The sequence below is a fragment of the Tiliqua scincoides genome, chromosome 3 (genome assembly GCF_035046505.1).
Source record: "Tiliqua scincoides isolate rTilSci1 chromosome 3, rTilSci1.hap2, whole genome shotgun sequence".
NCBI lineage: Eukaryota > Metazoa > Chordata > Lepidosauria > Squamata > Scincidae > Tiliqua > Tiliqua scincoides.
In genome coordinates, this window is record NC_089823.1 from 158734745 (window position 1) to 158753649 (window position 18905).

Here is an 18905-nt window from a genome sequence, read left to right on the forward strand (position 1 = left end):
GCTAAAATGACGCTTTTACAGTCCCAGAGCACAGCCTTCCCCACCTTGTCTCAGCCATTGTCTCAAAAGCATGCAACCAATAGGCCTGAATTTTGCAAAAACAAGCTAACTCCACCTGGATCATCACTCCTTTGCTTCCTGGGGCCAAAGATCTCTAGCCATAGGAAGATGTGAGCCTGCCATCTGCCATTCCAAGTCTACCAACATCAGACATGCCAAGCACAACAGCACTTTGCTCCTCTCTGATTTGGGCCAGGACACTCAAAGAGCTCTGCAGCCCACAGGGACTATAGCTTTCAGGCAGGCAGCAAAGGGAAATGCTTAAGGGAACCAACTATTTAGCAATCTGGAGACAAAGCTTTGGAGCAAAGGGGATAATGATTTTTTAAAATCAATTACAATGGCTTTTCTTTGATCAATTACAAAATAGAGTGGAAGGGATACTTGTAAGATAGTGGGGAAGGGCAGGCTTCAGTAGAACCAAAGGCTGTAGAGAGGATTAAAATATTACAGGTTTTGCCCTTTTAAAAAGAGGTCTGCTGTTGGTTTGGTGTTCTATAGCAATTTTTAAAAGTCTTTATTTCTTACGTTTTAGGACAGAGATGGCCAAAACTGCAGCACGGGTACCACTTAGGGTGCAATCCTATCCTGCACTGGAACAGGCAAGCCAAGAGGTTTATGCTGTATCCAGCGCAGGATAGGGGCCAGAATTGACTCAGCGAGAGGAAAGGGGAAACTTTTCCCTTACCCCTGAGTAAGGTGCCCTGGCCTCTACGGGTCTCCTTGGACCTGTGCCACCTCCTGAGGTGGCGCAAATTTGAAGCGAGCAGAGTGGCTTGAAGCCGTTCTGTTCTCCCCAGGAATGGGGGTTGGGATTTGGCATAACTGCCGGATCCCAGCCCTGCCTCCTGCTCCCCATCCACCCACTCCAGGGGCCACCCACTGCCTGCCCTCCCCCCACCCCAGAACACCTCCCTCCCGCCTCCTTCCCGCCCACCCCACAGCCTTGTGTTGGCCCAGCTCAGCCCATGCAAGCCTCAGAGCCTCTGTTGGCATGGAGGCTTATTTCAGCCTCTACAGGCCAGTATGTCTCTGCGTGTCAGCCTTGCCGACTCCTGAGGAGGGGCAAATGTGCCTTACTTGTTTATGTGCAGCTCAGGATTGCGCTGTTAGTGGCATGTGGAGATATGTGGAATACAGTCGGGATACCTGTGAATTTTTTTAAGCCCTGTAAAAAGTTTTGCCTCCAAACCACATCGTTGCACACTTTAATCATCCAAGTGGTAGTGGGCAGCCCTGGGGGCGGGTGGGTGGAGAGTGGGAGGCGGGGCTGGGATCCAGCAATTATGTTCCCGGGGAGAACAGGGCGGCTTTAAGAAGCCTCCTCCTTCAAGTCTGAGGAGACCCATAGGGGAGAAGGCATCTTGTCCAGAGGTAAGGGGAAATTCCCCTTGCCTCTGGTTAAGTTGCCTTGGACCCCTATCTTGCACTGGATACAGCTCAAGCCTCTTGGCTTGCCTGTTCCAGTGCAGGGTAGGATTGCGCCCTGAGTCTCTCTTCTACATTAGAAGGCAAGCACAACTTCAGTCAGTGAGAGGAAGGCAGCTCTGCTTAGTGGTACCTGCCTGGCTGCTTGGATTAGACTGGGAGCAAAAAACAGAGGCTGCAGGGCAGGCACACTGGATTGAACCTGTCCTGAGAGAATACAGTTCTTCTGCTGTTCTTTTTTTAAAATATCAGTCATAGTTTGGAGCTCCAGTTTATAATCTGGGACTACTTGCAAGGAAAATTAAAATTTCATGTACTTTATTCTTGATGACATCAGTTCTCAGCCAGCAAGAAGTACCAGCATGAGTTGACTGAACAGTGCATTTGCAGAATCTGGTTTATTGATAAGTTAGAAGTGCTGCATAGACTTTAAATAGCAGTTCAGAGGATCCCATTCCCCAATTATGTTTGTGCAGTTTGGGGGGGTGGAAGTGTGTGTGTCACTCCCAATCATCTCAATGCTTGCTGCTGGCACTTTTGCAAAACTCTTTAAAGTTGCTGTTTGGGCTGATAGTCTTCTTAACTTTAAAGGGTTTTGCAGATCATAAAATGTGATAAGGCACAGCAGCAAGCAGGGAGGCAATTGGGAGCTACCAACAAACAGAGAGAGAGAGAGAGAGAGAGAGAGAGAGAGAGAGTCATTCCCCATTAGTTCATTCAAAGATTGTAACCTAATACAGGCCAATTTGTGTTAGGAGAAAGGATGGATTGAGTGGCATGCCCAAGATACAAAATGCCTTAAAGGTGACAGATGCCATTAAGAAGGTTGGCAACCACTATTTTAGGATATTTTATGATGCATTGTTTGTTTTAAATGTGGTTTTATCAATTTACGAATGCTTGCAGGTATAAAGAATTCAGATTTCTGACTGGGTGACAGCCTTGCTTCTTATCAACAGAACCATATGAAGCTTCTTTGTGCTCAGTCAGTTCCGTGGTTCATCTAGCTCAGTATCATCAACACTGTCTGCCCACTGGTCTCTTCTGGGAAAGGGGGGCAGCAGAGCAATCAATGAAAGCACACTGTTCCCTTTGCTAAGTTTGCTAAGTTGCTATGTTCCCCGGCTAGTTGCTATGGTTACACATACTCAGGAGTGGAGGCTGGTCAAAGTTCCAACTGTAAGAACTTTCCTAACATGCATACCTTCTGAATGGTCAGAGGCTCCTTCTACTTTGAAACTGAGAACCCCAGAAGCTGTCCCCTTTGTGTGGAAGTAGGGCGGGGGGGCGGGGGGGGGGAATAGCCTGACAGCACAGAGCCCAGGGAGAGCACATCCTTCTCCTGCAATGGTTTGGGGCAGTGGTTCCCAAACTGGTGGGAACTTAAGGGGGTGGCCCAGGAATTGGCAGCAGCACAATTGAGACAATCGTACCACTGCTAGGGAGGGAGGGGTTTTTTCCACTTACCTGGTGGTCACTAAGGCTCTCTGGGGGGTCTGGGGAGCCTGTGTCCACCTCTGCAGCCCTCCCAGCAGCTTCAAACTTCTATGCAGTGGCGTAGCTACCAGGGAGCAGGGGTGGTCCGCCCCGGGTACCACCCTTGTGGGGGTGACACTACAAATGCCCTAACATCGCAGTGGTTATGAATAACCCATCATGCTATCTACCATTGGATGTGGAATTTCCAGTGGAATGCAATGCAAAAAACCAGATTGAAATATCTCCTTTCCATCAAAAGTTATGGCCATAAACAGGAAAAAAAAATGCATGGAACCTTATGGAAAATGAAACTGAGCCATATTGTGTGTTTACTCACGAGTAGGTGAACTTGCCATAGTTCGTCGGAAAGGGCAGGCTGAGAGGAATCCAACGACACCAGAATGGTTCCTATCCAATGAAAGCAGCCCCCCAAAAAACACCCAGGAAAGAAGTCCCTCCCTCCAAGCAGACAAATGTATTGAGCCTTATGGAAAGCGAAAGTAAGCCACACAGTTGTGTTTACTCGCGCGTAAACAAACATGCCTTGGCTGCTGGTCAAGTCAGGCAAAGGGGAATGCATAGCTAGCTGCATGGTCCCAACCTGATGAAAGTGGAGCTCAACAAATGCTCCAGAAGGCAGTACCCCCCAAAGAATAAAACAGAGGCTTCAGCTGGTAAGGTCCATTTTATTTGTTTTTAGACTTGTAAAGCCAGGTGGGTCCTGATATGCTTGAAATATAAGAATTTACACTGAACTGGACACTGGGGAGGGCTGAAAATCCTACTGCTATTTTTGTGGGGGGGCGTTCTTGCAGGCAGGCTACAAAGAAAATTCACTTGGTGGAACAGGGCTGGCTTCCCATTTAACTATTTGTTCTTCTTTAATTTAATTATTTTTAATTATTTATTTTATTGTGCTTGATGATGTCACTTCCAGCCATGACATCACTTCCAGTGGGTCCTGGACAGATTGTCATTCTAAAAAGTAGGTTCCAGTGTTAAAAGTTTGAAAACTACTGCCTTAACTCAAAACAGGCAAATGAGATATCGAGGGGGTGACACCCTAGTGCAGTGTTTATCAAACTGTGGGTCGGGACCCACTAGATGGGTCGTGAGCCAATTTCAGGTGGGTCCCCATTCATTTCATTATTTATGATGCTACCATGGTATGTGACTGCATTTGGGGAAATGTTACAGGCCTGTAGTTTTAACAAGCTACTACATATATTCTTTTGACAATGATAGTAAATGGGATTTACCCCTGGGTAAGTATGAGTAGGATTGCAGCCTAGGGGCCCAATCCTATCCAATTTTCCAGCACCGGTGTAGCCGCAATGTAGCCCCAAGATAAGGGAACAAATGTTCCCGTACCTTAAGGGGACCTCTGTGACTGCTGCCCCATGACAAGATGCAGTGCATGCCCCATTGGCACAGCAACACCGGCACTGAAAAATCAGATAGGATTGGGCCCTAGGATTGTTAAAAATTTTCCTGCTTTATGCTGTCACTTCTGATCATGACATCACTTCTGGTGGGTCCTGACAGATTCTCATTCTAAAAAGTGGGTCCCGCTGCTAAATGTACCACAGCCCTAGTGACCAAAGTTCTGGTAATCATGGCTTTTAGGAATAATACCATCATGTTATATACCATTTGATGCAGAATTTCATCCATTGCTTCTGGGGAAATATTCATGGCATTTATTTTCTGGCCATTATTATTATTCATTTCATGTAATGACTATTACTATCAGTCTCACCTACCTCACAGTGTTGTTGTGAGGACAAAATAAGAGGAGGAACCATGTACACCACCACCCTGAGCTGCTTAGAGAAAGGGTGGTATAAAAATGTGAATCAATCAATCAATTAATAATATAATTAATTATTATTAATAATAAATAATCACATAATTAAATAATTAATTAATTATGTCGTATGGGGTGACAAAAATTTATGGGCCCCGGGTGTCAAATGACCTAGCTATGAATGACGCCTCTGCTTCTATGAAAAAGGAAAAAAACCACCTCTGGTTATGTGACGAAAGCAGGAAGTTTTTTTCTTTTTCTCATCAGTTTGGAGCTGCCAAGAGGGCTGCAGAGGGGATCGCAGGCTCCCCAGACCCTCCAGAGAGTCTTAGTGACCCCCAGGAAAGTTGTGAAACCTCTCCCTTCCCGGCAGCAGCATGTTTGTCCCAATTGTGCTGCTGCTCCCTCCCCCACAAATATTTACCACAAAGTCTGAGTAGGACTTTGGGAACCACTGGTCTGGGAGGAAGAGAGAGTGTATGGAGAAAGAGAGGAAGGAAATACTGTTAGGATCACACTTCTTGCAAGTACTGTAACAGAGGGCAGGTCTGAGGTATATGCCCTCCAGAGTACTGAAGGTGGTGGTGCATCCAAATTCCAACACTCTCTTGGATTTCAGACCAAATGTCTTCTCTGCCCTAGGTGGATGGGGATTGAACCCCAGCCCTTCTCTGCTTGCATAGCAAATGTTCTTCAACTGAGCTTTGTTCCCTCCCTAACCAGAGTCACACTGTATCCATATTCCACCCCCCAATTCAACATTTAGAAAGAATGTAGTTCTGCTGCTGCAGAAACCACCATTCTCATAATCTCTATTGGTTTGTCATCCTTCACTGCTCATTGTCTACTTAGCAATTTCTTCACTAGGTAGGGCAAGACATGACTGGTTTTTGAGCTCATTAAAGCAGGTGTAGAACTCAAGCCAGTTTTGAGCTGCTGGTAGCCAGAAGCAACCAACTTGTTATAGTTTGCTATGGTCTGCTGATGTGCTTTTTTAGTAACCTTGGATTGAATGTCCATACATTTATTTTTGGTCGCCTCACACCAGGAGCCTATTAATGCCATATCAGAGTTATTTGCAATGAATAATACATGGCCATTTTATTTTCTCCTGAGAACACACTGAATTTTTAATTTTTTTATGTGTGTTTATTGGAACTGGAACATTTTGTACCTTTGTCTGTTGAACTGAAATATCTGAATGCCCCCTTCAGGCTAAGTTTTGTTTATTAGGATCCCAGCAATAACATTCTCTCATTTCGCGCTTGTTGCCATTCTGCAAGATCCACTTCCTGTGCCTCCCATTTACTGGTGATGTAATTACTTTCAGTTCAATCACAGTTCAGTTCAACCTCAGGCTGAGAGTTGTTTACTATCATTTTAAAAATAATTCCTTCCATGTAAGGAATATCTGGGGGAAGGATATTTTATTTTGCGCACACATGCACAATTTTGTTTTGTTATTGGTTTCATAGGATATTTGATCATGTTCAAGTATAATCAGATAAGTGGTCAACTGACCTGTCAAATTGCAATATTTTGTTAATTACTACTACCAACTGGGCAGCCTTCCCTTTTAACCAGTACTTGCCCTGAACTCCAAATTGCTTGAAAAATGTAACACTCAGAAATAGAATTGTGCCTACTAAGCTCCCTGGTATGTCTAATTCCAGAAAAAAAATTGCATTTATTTTGACACAACTATACATAGAAGATATATATTGAGCATCATATACAACATTTGATAGAGTAATTGCCACAAACTCATCATAATAAAGCAATCAAGCAAGCTGCCTATGAAATATTACAAGGGGACATATCACAAAGGAAGTTTGAACTCAATTTTGATTGATTCCTCAGCTATGCACTTTTGTTGAAGGTATTAAAAAGTTCTCAAATCAACTGTAGCATTTTTTCAGTAAGAAAAAAGGTACAGTTGAGACTATCTGAAAATATCAGAAAGTGAGCATTATTTTTTAAGACTGTATATTAGTTAAAATTAAACCTACTTAAGAGGTTAAACTCATGGAGGATAGTAAATTCCTCCAGGACAATTTTCAGTAAGAATGGAAACTACAAAAAATTTGCAATTGTACATGAGTGTGCTCTTAGAGGCATTAAATATAGAAGGCATCTCTAAAAAGTACACAAGCAAACCCTTTCTCCTCCACTTTCTGCTTATTAGCTGATATTCCTTCCCCCTCCTTCCTGCTCTTACTTATATTCTTCCCTTTCAAGTAGGCACATTCAACCCTTCTTCAGTGGAGTAACAATTCCATTCCCACAATCAGTGATGGGAAAATGTTATATTTTGCACATCCTTGTCAAAGGATACTCACTTTCAAGCAAGCTACATTGAAATCAGTGTTGGTGTCCATTTCAGAAATGTTTGCCCCTGAAAATGAAGTCAAAATCACTCCTTCCTCTTTTGTATTAGAGCTCATTTCTTAAATGTCATGCAAAGATGAACCTCTTTGGAACTTGTTATACAGAGTGATCCCTTTGCTTCGTGAAAAGGCTGGCCCTGATTATTGTAATGTGCCTCCAAGTTCCATTTAGCAACAAAAATGAAACCCTGAATGTTTCATTGCTGTGGTTAACAGGGTAAATGGTTTCCAAAGATACCAAGATTTTACAGCATGGAAATACTTACAGCTATTAACTATAATGTCAGAGGGATGGGTATCCCCTGGGGGCTGGGGATAAGAATAGGCCCTCAGTTTGGCTGTACTTGTCGTAAGAGACGACTAAACAGCCACCGGGTAGATGGGACTCGTCAGCCTGGGAAGGCAGCTCATCTGAGAGAAGGAAAACTCTGATCCCAAACCTCCACTGCCTTGTGGCTACATCCAGTTATGGAAAAGGCTTCAGGAGTCAACCTCGAGGCAAAATCCGGAGCCGGAGTCCCTGAGGCAGTTCATGGCTGAACACAGTCACGTTCTGGCAACTCCTGCGACGCCGCTGGAACCAACCGTATTGGCTTCTGCCTTTCCATTGGACCATTTCAGTGACGTGGAGAGGGGGGATTTGCTGCATGGGTAACAGCCTAGCCTCCATACCTACTTTACCCAGGCTTTGCGCACTGGAGAGGACACTCTGTTCCAGAACCACCATTCAGAGCGTGACACCATAGTCTTCCGAGACTGAAGGATGCCAACAGAGGGATGGGTGGATGGCAGCTGATCTTTTAAACTGAATCTTTAACTGAATAACATGGAAACACCACCACGTGCTACAGAGCTCACTGAAACAAGGTTAGAATGCAAATGCTGATGGAATAAGTGGTCTTTCTCAGGATATTCTGTTTGTTGGAAGCAATTAATGGCCCTTGTTCTTTCCTTTAATGTTATCCAGTCTCATAACTCTTTTTCACAACATACCTGCCAGTGATCTTCAGTCCGTCAGCCCTTTACAGGTTCAGCCATCCCAAAGTCTTCAAAGGTGCACCCAGTACCCTCTGTTGTCCTTTTATATCTGAAACTCAGTCCAAGAATATTTATGTGGAGCTATCTCTATTTTCAAATTCCTCCTCAGAACCTATTTTGCTATAAAACCTTCAGCTGAACTGCTTGTCCACATTTACAGATGTAATGAGACCTAGCGCATAGACAGTTTCATTTCATTTGAAATTTGCTGGTATACGCGCCTTATTACCCTTTTCTCTCTTGCTATTTGAAATGTCAGGCTCCTTCAGGCAGGGGCCTGTGTTGCTTTATAAAGCAACACTTACATTTGATGAAGTAAAACAAGCCTCTACGAACAGGAAATACCTGGAAATGACTTAGCAGAGATTTAGACTGCTACACGTGTCAGTGATTAATATCAAGGTGTCTATTATTGGAAACAGGAATTGGGCTAAATGGATCATTGGTTTGAGTCTGGCCCAGCCAGAGTGACCACAGTCCGAATGAACATACAATCGGGGGGGGGGGGAATGGTTCACTGTGAAAACAGTCTTTGAATTTTTGCCATAGTAGTTCCTACTAGCTGGCAGGAAAGGATTTGCCCACCAGGGAATCCCCATCAGACCTGGCTGGGTTGGGCCCTCTCCCTTGGTGGGGCTTGGGGGGGGCAGCCCCCCAAGACTTATGAAGCCACTCTCTTCTGTTCCCCCAGCTTCTCCAACCCTTGGCCCTTCCTTCCTCCTGTGTAGCTTTCTCCCGCTCACACCCCTCCTTGAGGCTGACCCTTTGTCCTTGTTCCCTACACCCTCATCTGCCTCCTCCTTCCCTTTTAACCTCCCATGCCTTCCCCTCACCTCCAGCTGATTCACCCATCGCTTGCCAGCCCCATGCTGTTTGGCAATGATGTCACACTGGGAACTCCCAGGCCGGGGGGGGGGGGGTGGGCTCCACAGAGAGACATGGAAGATCTAATGTATTGAGTTTAGAATGATTTTTAAAACATTTCAGAATTCACCTGGATGCAAAAAAAAATTGTGGAGCTTCCCATATTAAGCTGGAGTTTAGAACGTAACATAACTTTATGAAGCAGGGATGTCAAACTCATTTCATACAGGGGGCAGAAGTTAGCATTCATAGTACCTGCTAAGGGTTGGACATCATTAAGCAGAAAATTACATCATTAAGCAGATGATGGCCAGAAATATGCTCTTTGTTCTCACATAGAAACTCATGAGCTACAAATGACAGAAGAGAAAATGTGCAAATCTTGTTCATATTTTCAAGATATGATAGAGCCCAATTATCAAGATGGGAGAGCCCAATTATAATGGGGGTCAGATAAATTGCTTCTGGGAGTCACATTCAGCCCACAGGCTTATGTTTGACACTCCTGTTGTAAAGCCTGAGAAACGTTTACTTGAAACTAGGTTGCTTTATGACAAAAGCATCACTTTCAACCATAGTTTTCCCTAGTTGAGACTTTATGGATAGTGGTCCGATTGAGAGGTAGTCTCTCTCACCCCTCTACTTCACTTTCTCTCATCCTTGAGAGGGTGATACATTTCCAGAATCCTGGTTTGATACCCAGTTTTGAGAATAAACTATGGTTTGTACAGAACGGTGTGCTTCATAGAAATGAAAAAGAAAACTCTGGTTTGTTGTAAACAGAGTGACCAGATATACTGGAGGACAGAATGCCTCTACCATTAACCATTGCATAGAAGAGGGAATTTGGGCAGGTGCAGCTTTTTAAACCCTTCCATGTTGAGCTACACCTGCCAAAATTACCTCTTCTCTACAATGGTTAAGAGTACAGGCACTCTGTCCTCCATTGTATCTGGTCACTCTGTTTACAATAAACCAGAGTTTTCTGAATAGACCCATTTGGGCCACTGGAGTTCTACATGGGTTAAGTGAACCAAAGGAGACCTCTGGTTGTTACTCTGGCCCCACAGGATGCAGCAGCAGCCATTTCAGCGCTGCTGTACTATGCAGTACAGCTAGCGCATAGGATTATAATACAAGAAGAGCCCCACTGGATCAGGCCAAAGGCCCATCTAGTCCAGCTTCCTGTATCTCAGTGGCCCACCAAATGCTTCAGTGATCACACAAGACAGCAAAACACAACCTGCGTCCTAGTGCCCTCCCTGCATCTGGCAATCTGAGGTAGTCTACTTCTAAAATTGGGAGCTTGCACATACCTGTCATGACTTGTAACCCGTGATGGACTTTTCCTCCAGAAATAATCTTGGCTCAACTCCTGTTTCTACATCTACTGAAACATAAAACTCCCTCATGAGTAAGCAGACCAGACCTCCATTGTGCCCCCAGTGAAGCAGACCAGTAAGAGACCAGCATCTTACTGGTAAAATCAGCCACAGGCAATGGGTAACCCTTCAGGAAATCCCACATAGCCCTGGAGTAAAAGAAGGACAAATCATGCAAAATTCCTCCAGCAGCAGCGCCTGCTCCTGGTGAAACCACAATTAATGGGCAACCTGCCCAGTCTTATCCCCCATCCGCAGAGTTAATTATGAATGGCTAACTCTGCAGGCCTGGAATGCCCCCAAATGGGATTTTGTGCTTGTCACAGGCGATATCTTTATCTGGACATTTCTATCCTGCCATTTCACCCCAAAGAACATCAGTCGGCCAGGCTCATCTTTGTCACTGTGAGGCACAGCAGAGATGTTCAGGGTGCAGGTTCCAGCCCCACACAAGGTTCCAGCTCCAAGATTGGGCTCTTGGAGTATAAAAACCCCTCAAACACACACAGATATTTAACATGACAGAGAGACTATTTGTTTAAAAGCCTTTTTTATTTCCTTCACCATTATTTTTTTACAATACAAATTTCACCTTGTTGAACACACAAAAAACCCTACAGAAGATAACTCTGCTTCACGTAAAATACAGAATGGATATATATATTTATATTTATATATATATATATATATATGCTTCTTCATTCTTAAAAAACTATTTTGTTCTGCACGTTGGCAAGTATAGGATAGAATACCTCCCCCCAAACACAGTATGTATGGCAAGACTGAAATTTTTGAGTTACATGCAGTTTCTGCACAATTCTGTTTTAAATATATCAATTGTTTTTCAACAATATTTTCATTCAGGGATGTACACATTGTTTATAGTTTGATTTTTGATCTGCTGATCATTTTAAAAAATCTTATAAAAAGGAATTCATGGCTGTTTTCTTGCTATAGTTAAAATTCATGTATGGAATAGACAATAAAATAATCAGAGAAGCACATTTTACTCTAACCTACCCACAATGTGTGTATGACTATCACATTTGGTTTTCCCTCCAACTCAGTCATCTGAACATTGCAAGCAGATTTCCAATTTAATTTAGATATAAAATCAAAATTTAGAAATGGGGACAATACATATATAAATCTTGGTTTCATGGACTTCTTCATTTTAAATAAAAACTTTTAAAGACTGCCTACTGACCATACTACCAAGACAAGAAAGGCACTAGAAACAGGCAAATATCTCTCCCAAGAAGCATTTTTTTTATTTCAACTCTTCTCTGACATGTAAAAATCTTTTTAGATTTTATTTTTACTTGTATCATTTCAAAAAATAAAGTTAGGAAATACTTAGAAAAATCACTTTACAACAGAATAATTTTTTTGCACTTTTTGACACTGTCACTGCAGATTTACAAAATCAAAGTTTACCAAACCTTTCTGTGTCTATCATTTGTATTCGGTGAAACAGGTAGAAAGATTCCTGTGTATTATTCCAGTCAGGTATTTAGAAACCTTCATATAGACATTTGCTAGAAAATGGCTTACAGCCCAATCTTTGGGGCAAGAGATACGAAAATTATGTTTTCCCAAGAAAATAATACGCTTTATTCCCAGGCTAGACTGGAAAGACCAGAACTTATGATATAAAAGCCTTTTTTGTTTATGCCGTTGCATCATATACAAAGAAACATGGTGATGAGCAATGCAAATCCAAAATCTATTAACAAGAAATGTATACAATGCATGATAATTTATGGTTTCTTTATTGTTGTCCATCGCAGATCCTTTGGAGAGAGAAAAAGATCACAGTGCTTACCAGGTAAGAGAACAGATTAAAGTCAAGGTAACTGTTAAAAGGTAAAGGAAAGGGAGCAAGTCTGTTTTTATGGCATCTTCTCTTGGGGAGATCTTAGCACTTCAAGACAGTTCTTCTGTCATTTCCTTTTTGTAGCTGTTATGTGTCATTCACAAATTTGCTGTATTTAGGTTGTCTACCCAGATGTAGTGCTGGCCAGGAAAATGACCAATGGTAAGAACGGGGTACAATGCCTCTAACGTTCCTTTCAAAGTATTGAAAGGGCCTGTACCACCACACCCGTGAAAGAAGGTTAGTCTGGGAAGCTTCTTTTAGCACCTGCAAAAGAAAGTTCACAAGTAAAGTCAAAGCAATACAATATATTTCAGGCTGCAAGCTTGTATCCACAACTCTAGAATAAGTTGATATTTGAGACAGATATCTCTCAACTCTGTATTTTGGCATGACAACAGAAAAAACTAACAGAAGCAGTAATGTACATGCTACATTTGCTCAGCTCCTTGCACTTACCTTTTACATTTTATTATGATGATTTCAGCGTATACTGTTTCAAGAGTGCATTTTTTCTTTATCACATTATAAATATCATGATGTTACCAGGATGGGCAGGAGGTCTGATCTAGAGGGTAGAGCCTCCGTCTGCCTGAAGATAACATCCACAAGGTCGCCAGTTCGAGGCCACCGGCACCGTGCGACCTTGAAAGCAGCTGACAAGCTGAAGCCGAGCGATTCCATCTGCTCTAAGCGTGGGAGGATGGAGGCCAGAATGCGAAACCAGATCAGAGTGAAACACCTGGACTGTTGTGGTTCTTGAAAGATAGAACCTTCTTTCAATTGTAAAAATCCCTACGGGGATTTAATCAGCCTGCCTATGTAAACCGCCTTGAATAAACTCTTGAATAAAGACCAAGAAAGGCGGTATATAAATACCTGTTGTTGTTGTTGTTATTAATTATTATTATTATTATTATTATTATTATTACTACTACTACTACTACTACTACCACCAACTACCTCAATAAGTGACAGTTGTTCTGCCTGCCTTCCTGTTCCCAGTGTCTTTTGAGAAGAGAGAACTTGCACATGTCCCACAGAAGACACTGGCTTACTCCTAAGTTCATGCACTTTCCCACACAGAAAATGCCATAGTGCTTTTCTATGACATGACACATAAGAAGCATTGAAAAAGGATGCATGTTTTCACAGCCTCTTCTCTCAGGTTCTGCATTACATAGAAATAGGTTCTAACACAGTACTAAGGACACCAAGGCACACAGAATCAAGGAAGGATAATTAATTTTCTCCCCCCAAAGCACAGTTATTGATTTCAGGCCAAATATATTTGAAATATTGGGATCATGTGTCACTGGAGAATAGGGGCTACATCCCATGGGAGGGCTATTGCTGGCATGGGAAGGAAACATGTCAAACATGTGATTCTTATTGACAGACATTACTTTCAGTAATAATAATAGACTGAGGCTGCAATCCTATGCACACTTACATGGGACTAAATTCAACGGAACAGTGAGACTTCTGACTAAACATGTATAGGACTGTGCTGAGAAACATGCTTTGGCAAAGTGACTAACACCTACCTAGGAAAACATTTCATAGAATTCAATGGGAATGACTTCTGAGTAGAAATGCATAGGACTGCGCTATAAGCACTCTCTTCCCCCACACACAAAATGTCCTAGTCACACTTCAAAACTATGCAACAAAAGACATTTCCATGTCATAGCTTGACACTATGCCCACCACTTGACATAGCCCACCACTTTAGGAAAATTCTTCATCCTTCCTTTCACATTCCTTGCACAAAAGGGTGTGGAAGACACGGAGATAAACAAAAGGAAATAATATTTTACTACATCATCATGTACTGAAAAATGGCTCATCCTGTTTATGAACTCAATTATTCAGGAAAGAGATGGTAACTTACTTGTTGATTGGCCATTGTGTGATACCACCAGAAAAGTCTTGAAGTGATGTAATAAGCCACCACCACATCCACAGTGTAGTGGTCATGTGCCAAGAGTATACAGAACATCCCAACAATGCTAAGAACCCAGCAAATCCAGTGATACCACCAGAGTCGCCGAGGTGAATCTGAAAGCAAGAAAAACAAAATGCCTGATACCTCTATTCTATACATTTAATTCATCCCCCTTGACATATCCTTTAATAAACTATCACAATCTAAAAATCATTATGTATGTGAGAGCTTTTCATGTAAGTCAGAGCTGCCCATAGAAAATATTTGCAAGCATCACAAAATCTATTACTTTTGACATCAGAACACTTAGAGCCCACTCCTGGGCTCAGTGCCATGGCTTCATGCTGCTGTGTACTGTCACAAACATGCCTTAAGGCATGTTTGCAAGTCCCACTGCTGGGGTACCGCCCATGCTAGCCCAGTGCCTGCCACTGCTGGGCTAGCACCGGGCTAGTGGAGGCAGACGCCCAGCTTCTGCAGCTTGGCAGTCTCATGGACCACTGAGCCGCGGCACGGTAAGTGGGGGTGGGGAGGAGGCATTCCAGGGAGGGGGAAGGCTGGTGGGGTGCGGGCGGGGGAGGCGTGACAGGGAGGAGAGCAGGTGGGCGGCATGCCGGGTGGAGGGAGAGAGGTGGGTCCGTGGAGCTTCGCTCCACTGGATCCAAGGCGTTCATGCAGGGCTCGGCGCCCTACACAAATGCCTTTAGTGCCAACCTTTTGGTCAGTGGTAAAGTGAGTAAGCCCCATTGCAGGGCGGCCCAGGCCAAGGGGGACAAAAGTCCCCTTCTCCCGAGGTGCCGCCTGAGGTAGCCCAAGGCACGCAGGATCCAGCAGCAGCCATTCTCAGTGCTTCCGAGGCAGTTCAGGATTGGGCTGCCCATTGACAAGAACTCACTTTTAAATGAATAGTGAAAAAGTGATAGTACAGCTAATGCACAATTGGCATTAACAAGCAAGTTAGCCATAACTAGATCCTTAAAACTTCAAAATTAATTCTTCAGCATGTCAGACTGAATTTTTGCTGTTCAAAATGTCATTTCCATAGCTGCTGAGTCGGATTTTAGACCAGACCATTAATTTAGATAACTCACCCCCCCAAAGACATTTTTAAAATCACACTTAAAACAACTATAGCCCTTTTGCTTGGATAACGACTCATAAAAGGACTATAGCTCAATCCCAAAAACAACCATGATGAATTGTACCTTTTATTTTAATCAGTTGTGTTGTTATAAAGTATCATTATCACTATCTTTGCTCTGGTAAAACCCATAGAATACAGTGAAGGACAGGGAATTGATGGGAGTGAAAGGATTATAACTTAGTAGACTGGAACCAAATAAAAAGTGTCCTTCCAAAGGAAGGAAACTTCTGGATCTAACCCATTATTTTCATAATTTATTTCTGGGGAAAAAAAATAAGATCAAAGAAAGGTTAGCATTCTTACATAAAAGGATCAGCATTTGCTTTAATTGTTGTATATTTATATCCTAACATGTACTTTTCAATAAACAAGGTATAAAGTACTGGCAGGCTATCTTTGAGCGCATTCTCATCTTAACTGAGTAACATACATACTTAGGCTGAAAAGGAAACTTACACTCTTTGATAAATAAGTATGTAAGTGTTAACATCACTGTGTGACCGCTGTATAGGTAGTCACCACACATATCATGTGCTCCTGTAATAGAGAGACCTCCCCCAGCAAGCAACTTCATTATCCTCCTCATGTGTGTTTCCCAATTTCCAAACAGCTGATGGTAGAAAAGAAAAAAAAAATCAGTACTACATCACATTAAGATAGATTGAGTTTCATATTACAGTAATCTTGTCAAAAGAAACAACCTTTGTCCCCTGATGTGCCATTTCTCATGGTCTAATTATCTTAAACGCCAGCAGAAGGAACTGACGATGCCTGAGTGGGAATTTGAAAACGGGATCTTCCAGGTCTAAGCCGAACAGATGAACCACTTTTGATGATTTTCAATACTGCCTGTTATTGTGGCCAAAAAAAAAACAAAACACAACCCACAGTCGGATAGTTTTGAACTGGGTAATTTTTTGTTTCTCTCAGTGACTATACAGCCATATTAGAGAATGTTTTATATAGGTACAGTCTGCATACTGTGGGAATATGATCTAGAATCACACTTAGTGGAATAGCTGTTCTATTTTCTTTATAGGTGAAATCTTAGGTGGTGGAAGGGAATGTGGGATCACAACACCCACAGTGCTCAGTGGTTTGCAGTATTAAGACAACTAGCCAATATAATATGATTGAATATTTAATCAGAATTGTATATAAGTTCCAGAAACACAAGTTTGTTCAGAGTTTCAGCACGTGCCTTCCATAAAATTGATGTAATAGGACACAGACAAGAATCAAATAACAAAAAAGTGAGATGTTGCCCTACAAAGTTCTGTGACTCAACAATTATTTCATTCAAGTAGTAATTTAACTACATCCAGCTGAGCAGGGACAAAGTTAGCATGAAAGGGGTCTATCCAGCTAAAGAAGAAGCTCCATTCATTTCTCCTCTGCCATCACTTCTCCAATTGCACAGATGAGCTGAAATTAAACACTAGCTCTGTGCCAAACTTCACTTCTAGTGCAATAGTTCATCCCTGAAGACACACAGGTTGCCAAAACTGTCTGCAGGATTTGTCCAATAGTGTCAGTGACTACACTAACATCTAACAGAAGCCTGAGTGGCTTCTGGAATATCCCCACTTGGCACATACACAATCAGAAACAGAAAGAACTTTAAAGGCTATCTAGTCCAACCCCCTGCTCAGTGCAGGCAACTACAGCATTCTTGACAAATCTCCATCTAATATCCGCTTGAAAATCTCCAATGAGGACAAACTACACAAGGCAGGCTATTCCAATGCCAGAAGCCACTTACCTAGTTATGAGGAAAAATTTCCTATCTAGCCTAAATCTATTTCCCTGTAGTTTCAAACCATTGGTTCTAATCCTACCCTCAGGAACCACCAAAAGCAAGCCCTTCCCTTCTTCTATGTGACAGAACTTAAAATACTTGAAGTTGGCTATCATACCTCCCATTTTCCAGGTCAAACATACCAAGCTCTTTTAACTGTTCCTGTTTTAACTGCTCCTTGGTTTTCATACCCCTCATTATCCTAGTTGCCATTCTCTGAACCCATTCCAGCTTTGAATGTCCTTCTTAAAATGTGGTGCCCAAAACTAGTCACAATTTTCTAAGCACTGTATATATAAGGGCAAGCCAGTCACTCTGGGGAGGGAGCTGAATCACAGAGCTAAATCCCTGAGTTGTATCTCTGTTGAATCACACTTCTGTGAAGACTGCCATCAAGTTAGAAGGTATCTGCACAGAAGGTATCTGGGGTAAGGTAAAAAATCTGCACCTGCTTAGACAACTTTATTCAAATATATTTGTGTTTTGAAGACCTAAATGGTGGGAAGGTGGATAATAAATCAGTTAACTCAGAGCTATTCAAACTGAGGCGTCCTAGCCTGACAGCCCTGGCCACTTTTCCCTTAAGCGGCGGGGGCAGGGGGAGGCAGTGACACAAGGACTTACTGTAGTCCTCAAACTCCCTGAGAGTTTGAGAACCACAGTGTTAAATTAATTGATCTCAGTTATTTCTATAAATCTGTGTTCAAAAAGTGGTGAAGTTGGACTATGTCCACACCTTGGCAACAAATATGCCATATTACTCTGTCTATACAGATGAAGCAATTGATGGTTGTGGTCAGTTCTTACAGTACCAGTCACTGTAAAAAGGGTTGGAGGCAATGTGGGATTGAATCCAATATGTTAAGACATAGGCAAGCAATTCATAAGTCACACTGACTAAATTGTTCCAAAATGCTTGAGAATGAGAAAACTATTTTTTAAGCAGTGAAAACAAGGGGAAAAAATTACCTTTGGAGCACAGTTGAAATGCATGCCAGGTACTGGAAGCGTAGTTACATACATTGTAATACACCGATACAGGTACAGTGTGCCAACTATACAAAAAAATCTTCTGCTAATAATAGACCTGGAGAAAAAGGTGAAAGATCTGTCACTTGAAGTACTTTTGGTATATGATTGTGTTGATCTAGATCAGCAGCTCTCAAACAAGTGCTGTGGGTCCCACCACTTTTGTTAGGTTGCAAAACTAACAGAGCAGATTACACTATGTACAACAAATGTTAAACCAGCTGCTACTGGGGGGGGGTCACTGCTGCCCAATCACCATGATTGCCACACCCCCTTGGCATTTATAAATCAGGTAGCAGCCTCTAGGGCTTCTAAACATTTAAGGACCACTGCTCCATATCCATGTACTAGTTCTATCCATGTATGCTAGGACAATAAGTCAGGCAAAGGGGAGAAGGAGAGGGGCAATCTTTTTACTCCAGTCACCAAGCAGCCAAGGGGAGGTGGAGGAGCAGCTGCCCAACTCAGTGATTTGTGCTGGCCAGTGACTGAAGGAGGCTGCGGCAAGCAGGACTTCAGCTGCCCCAAGGTGAAGAATCCACCTTAAAGAAGGAGGGCTGAAGGAGCTGAGTCTGCCCAGGGCAGCTGAAATCTCTCAGAGAAGTAATTTGCATGATGGGGGGGTTGCAAACCACGCGTTTGTGTTTTCAGTATCTGCAGAGGGT

General features: G+C 42.7%; 1 protein-coding gene across 3 annotated transcripts in view; it reads right to left on the reverse strand.

Moving 5' to 3' along the window:
- Positions 1-10995: 10995 nt before the first annotated feature.
- Positions 10996-18905, reverse strand: part of SGMS1 (sphingomyelin synthase 1) — a 98247-nt gene continuing 90337 nt past the window's right edge. For all 3 annotated transcript variants that reach the window (XM_066620026.1, XM_066620024.1, XM_066620025.1), the window contains 4 exons: positions 18181-18298; positions 15870-16023; positions 14216-14382; positions 10996-12588 (listed from right to left, as the gene is read on the reverse strand). In XM_066620026.1, the coding sequence (XP_066476123.1) occupies positions 12409-12588; positions 14216-14382; positions 15870-16023; positions 18181-18298 (619 nt within the window). In that variant the 3' untranslated portion in view covers positions 10996-12408. The remainder of the gene's footprint in view (positions 12589-14215; positions 14383-15869; positions 16024-18180; positions 18299-18905) is intronic.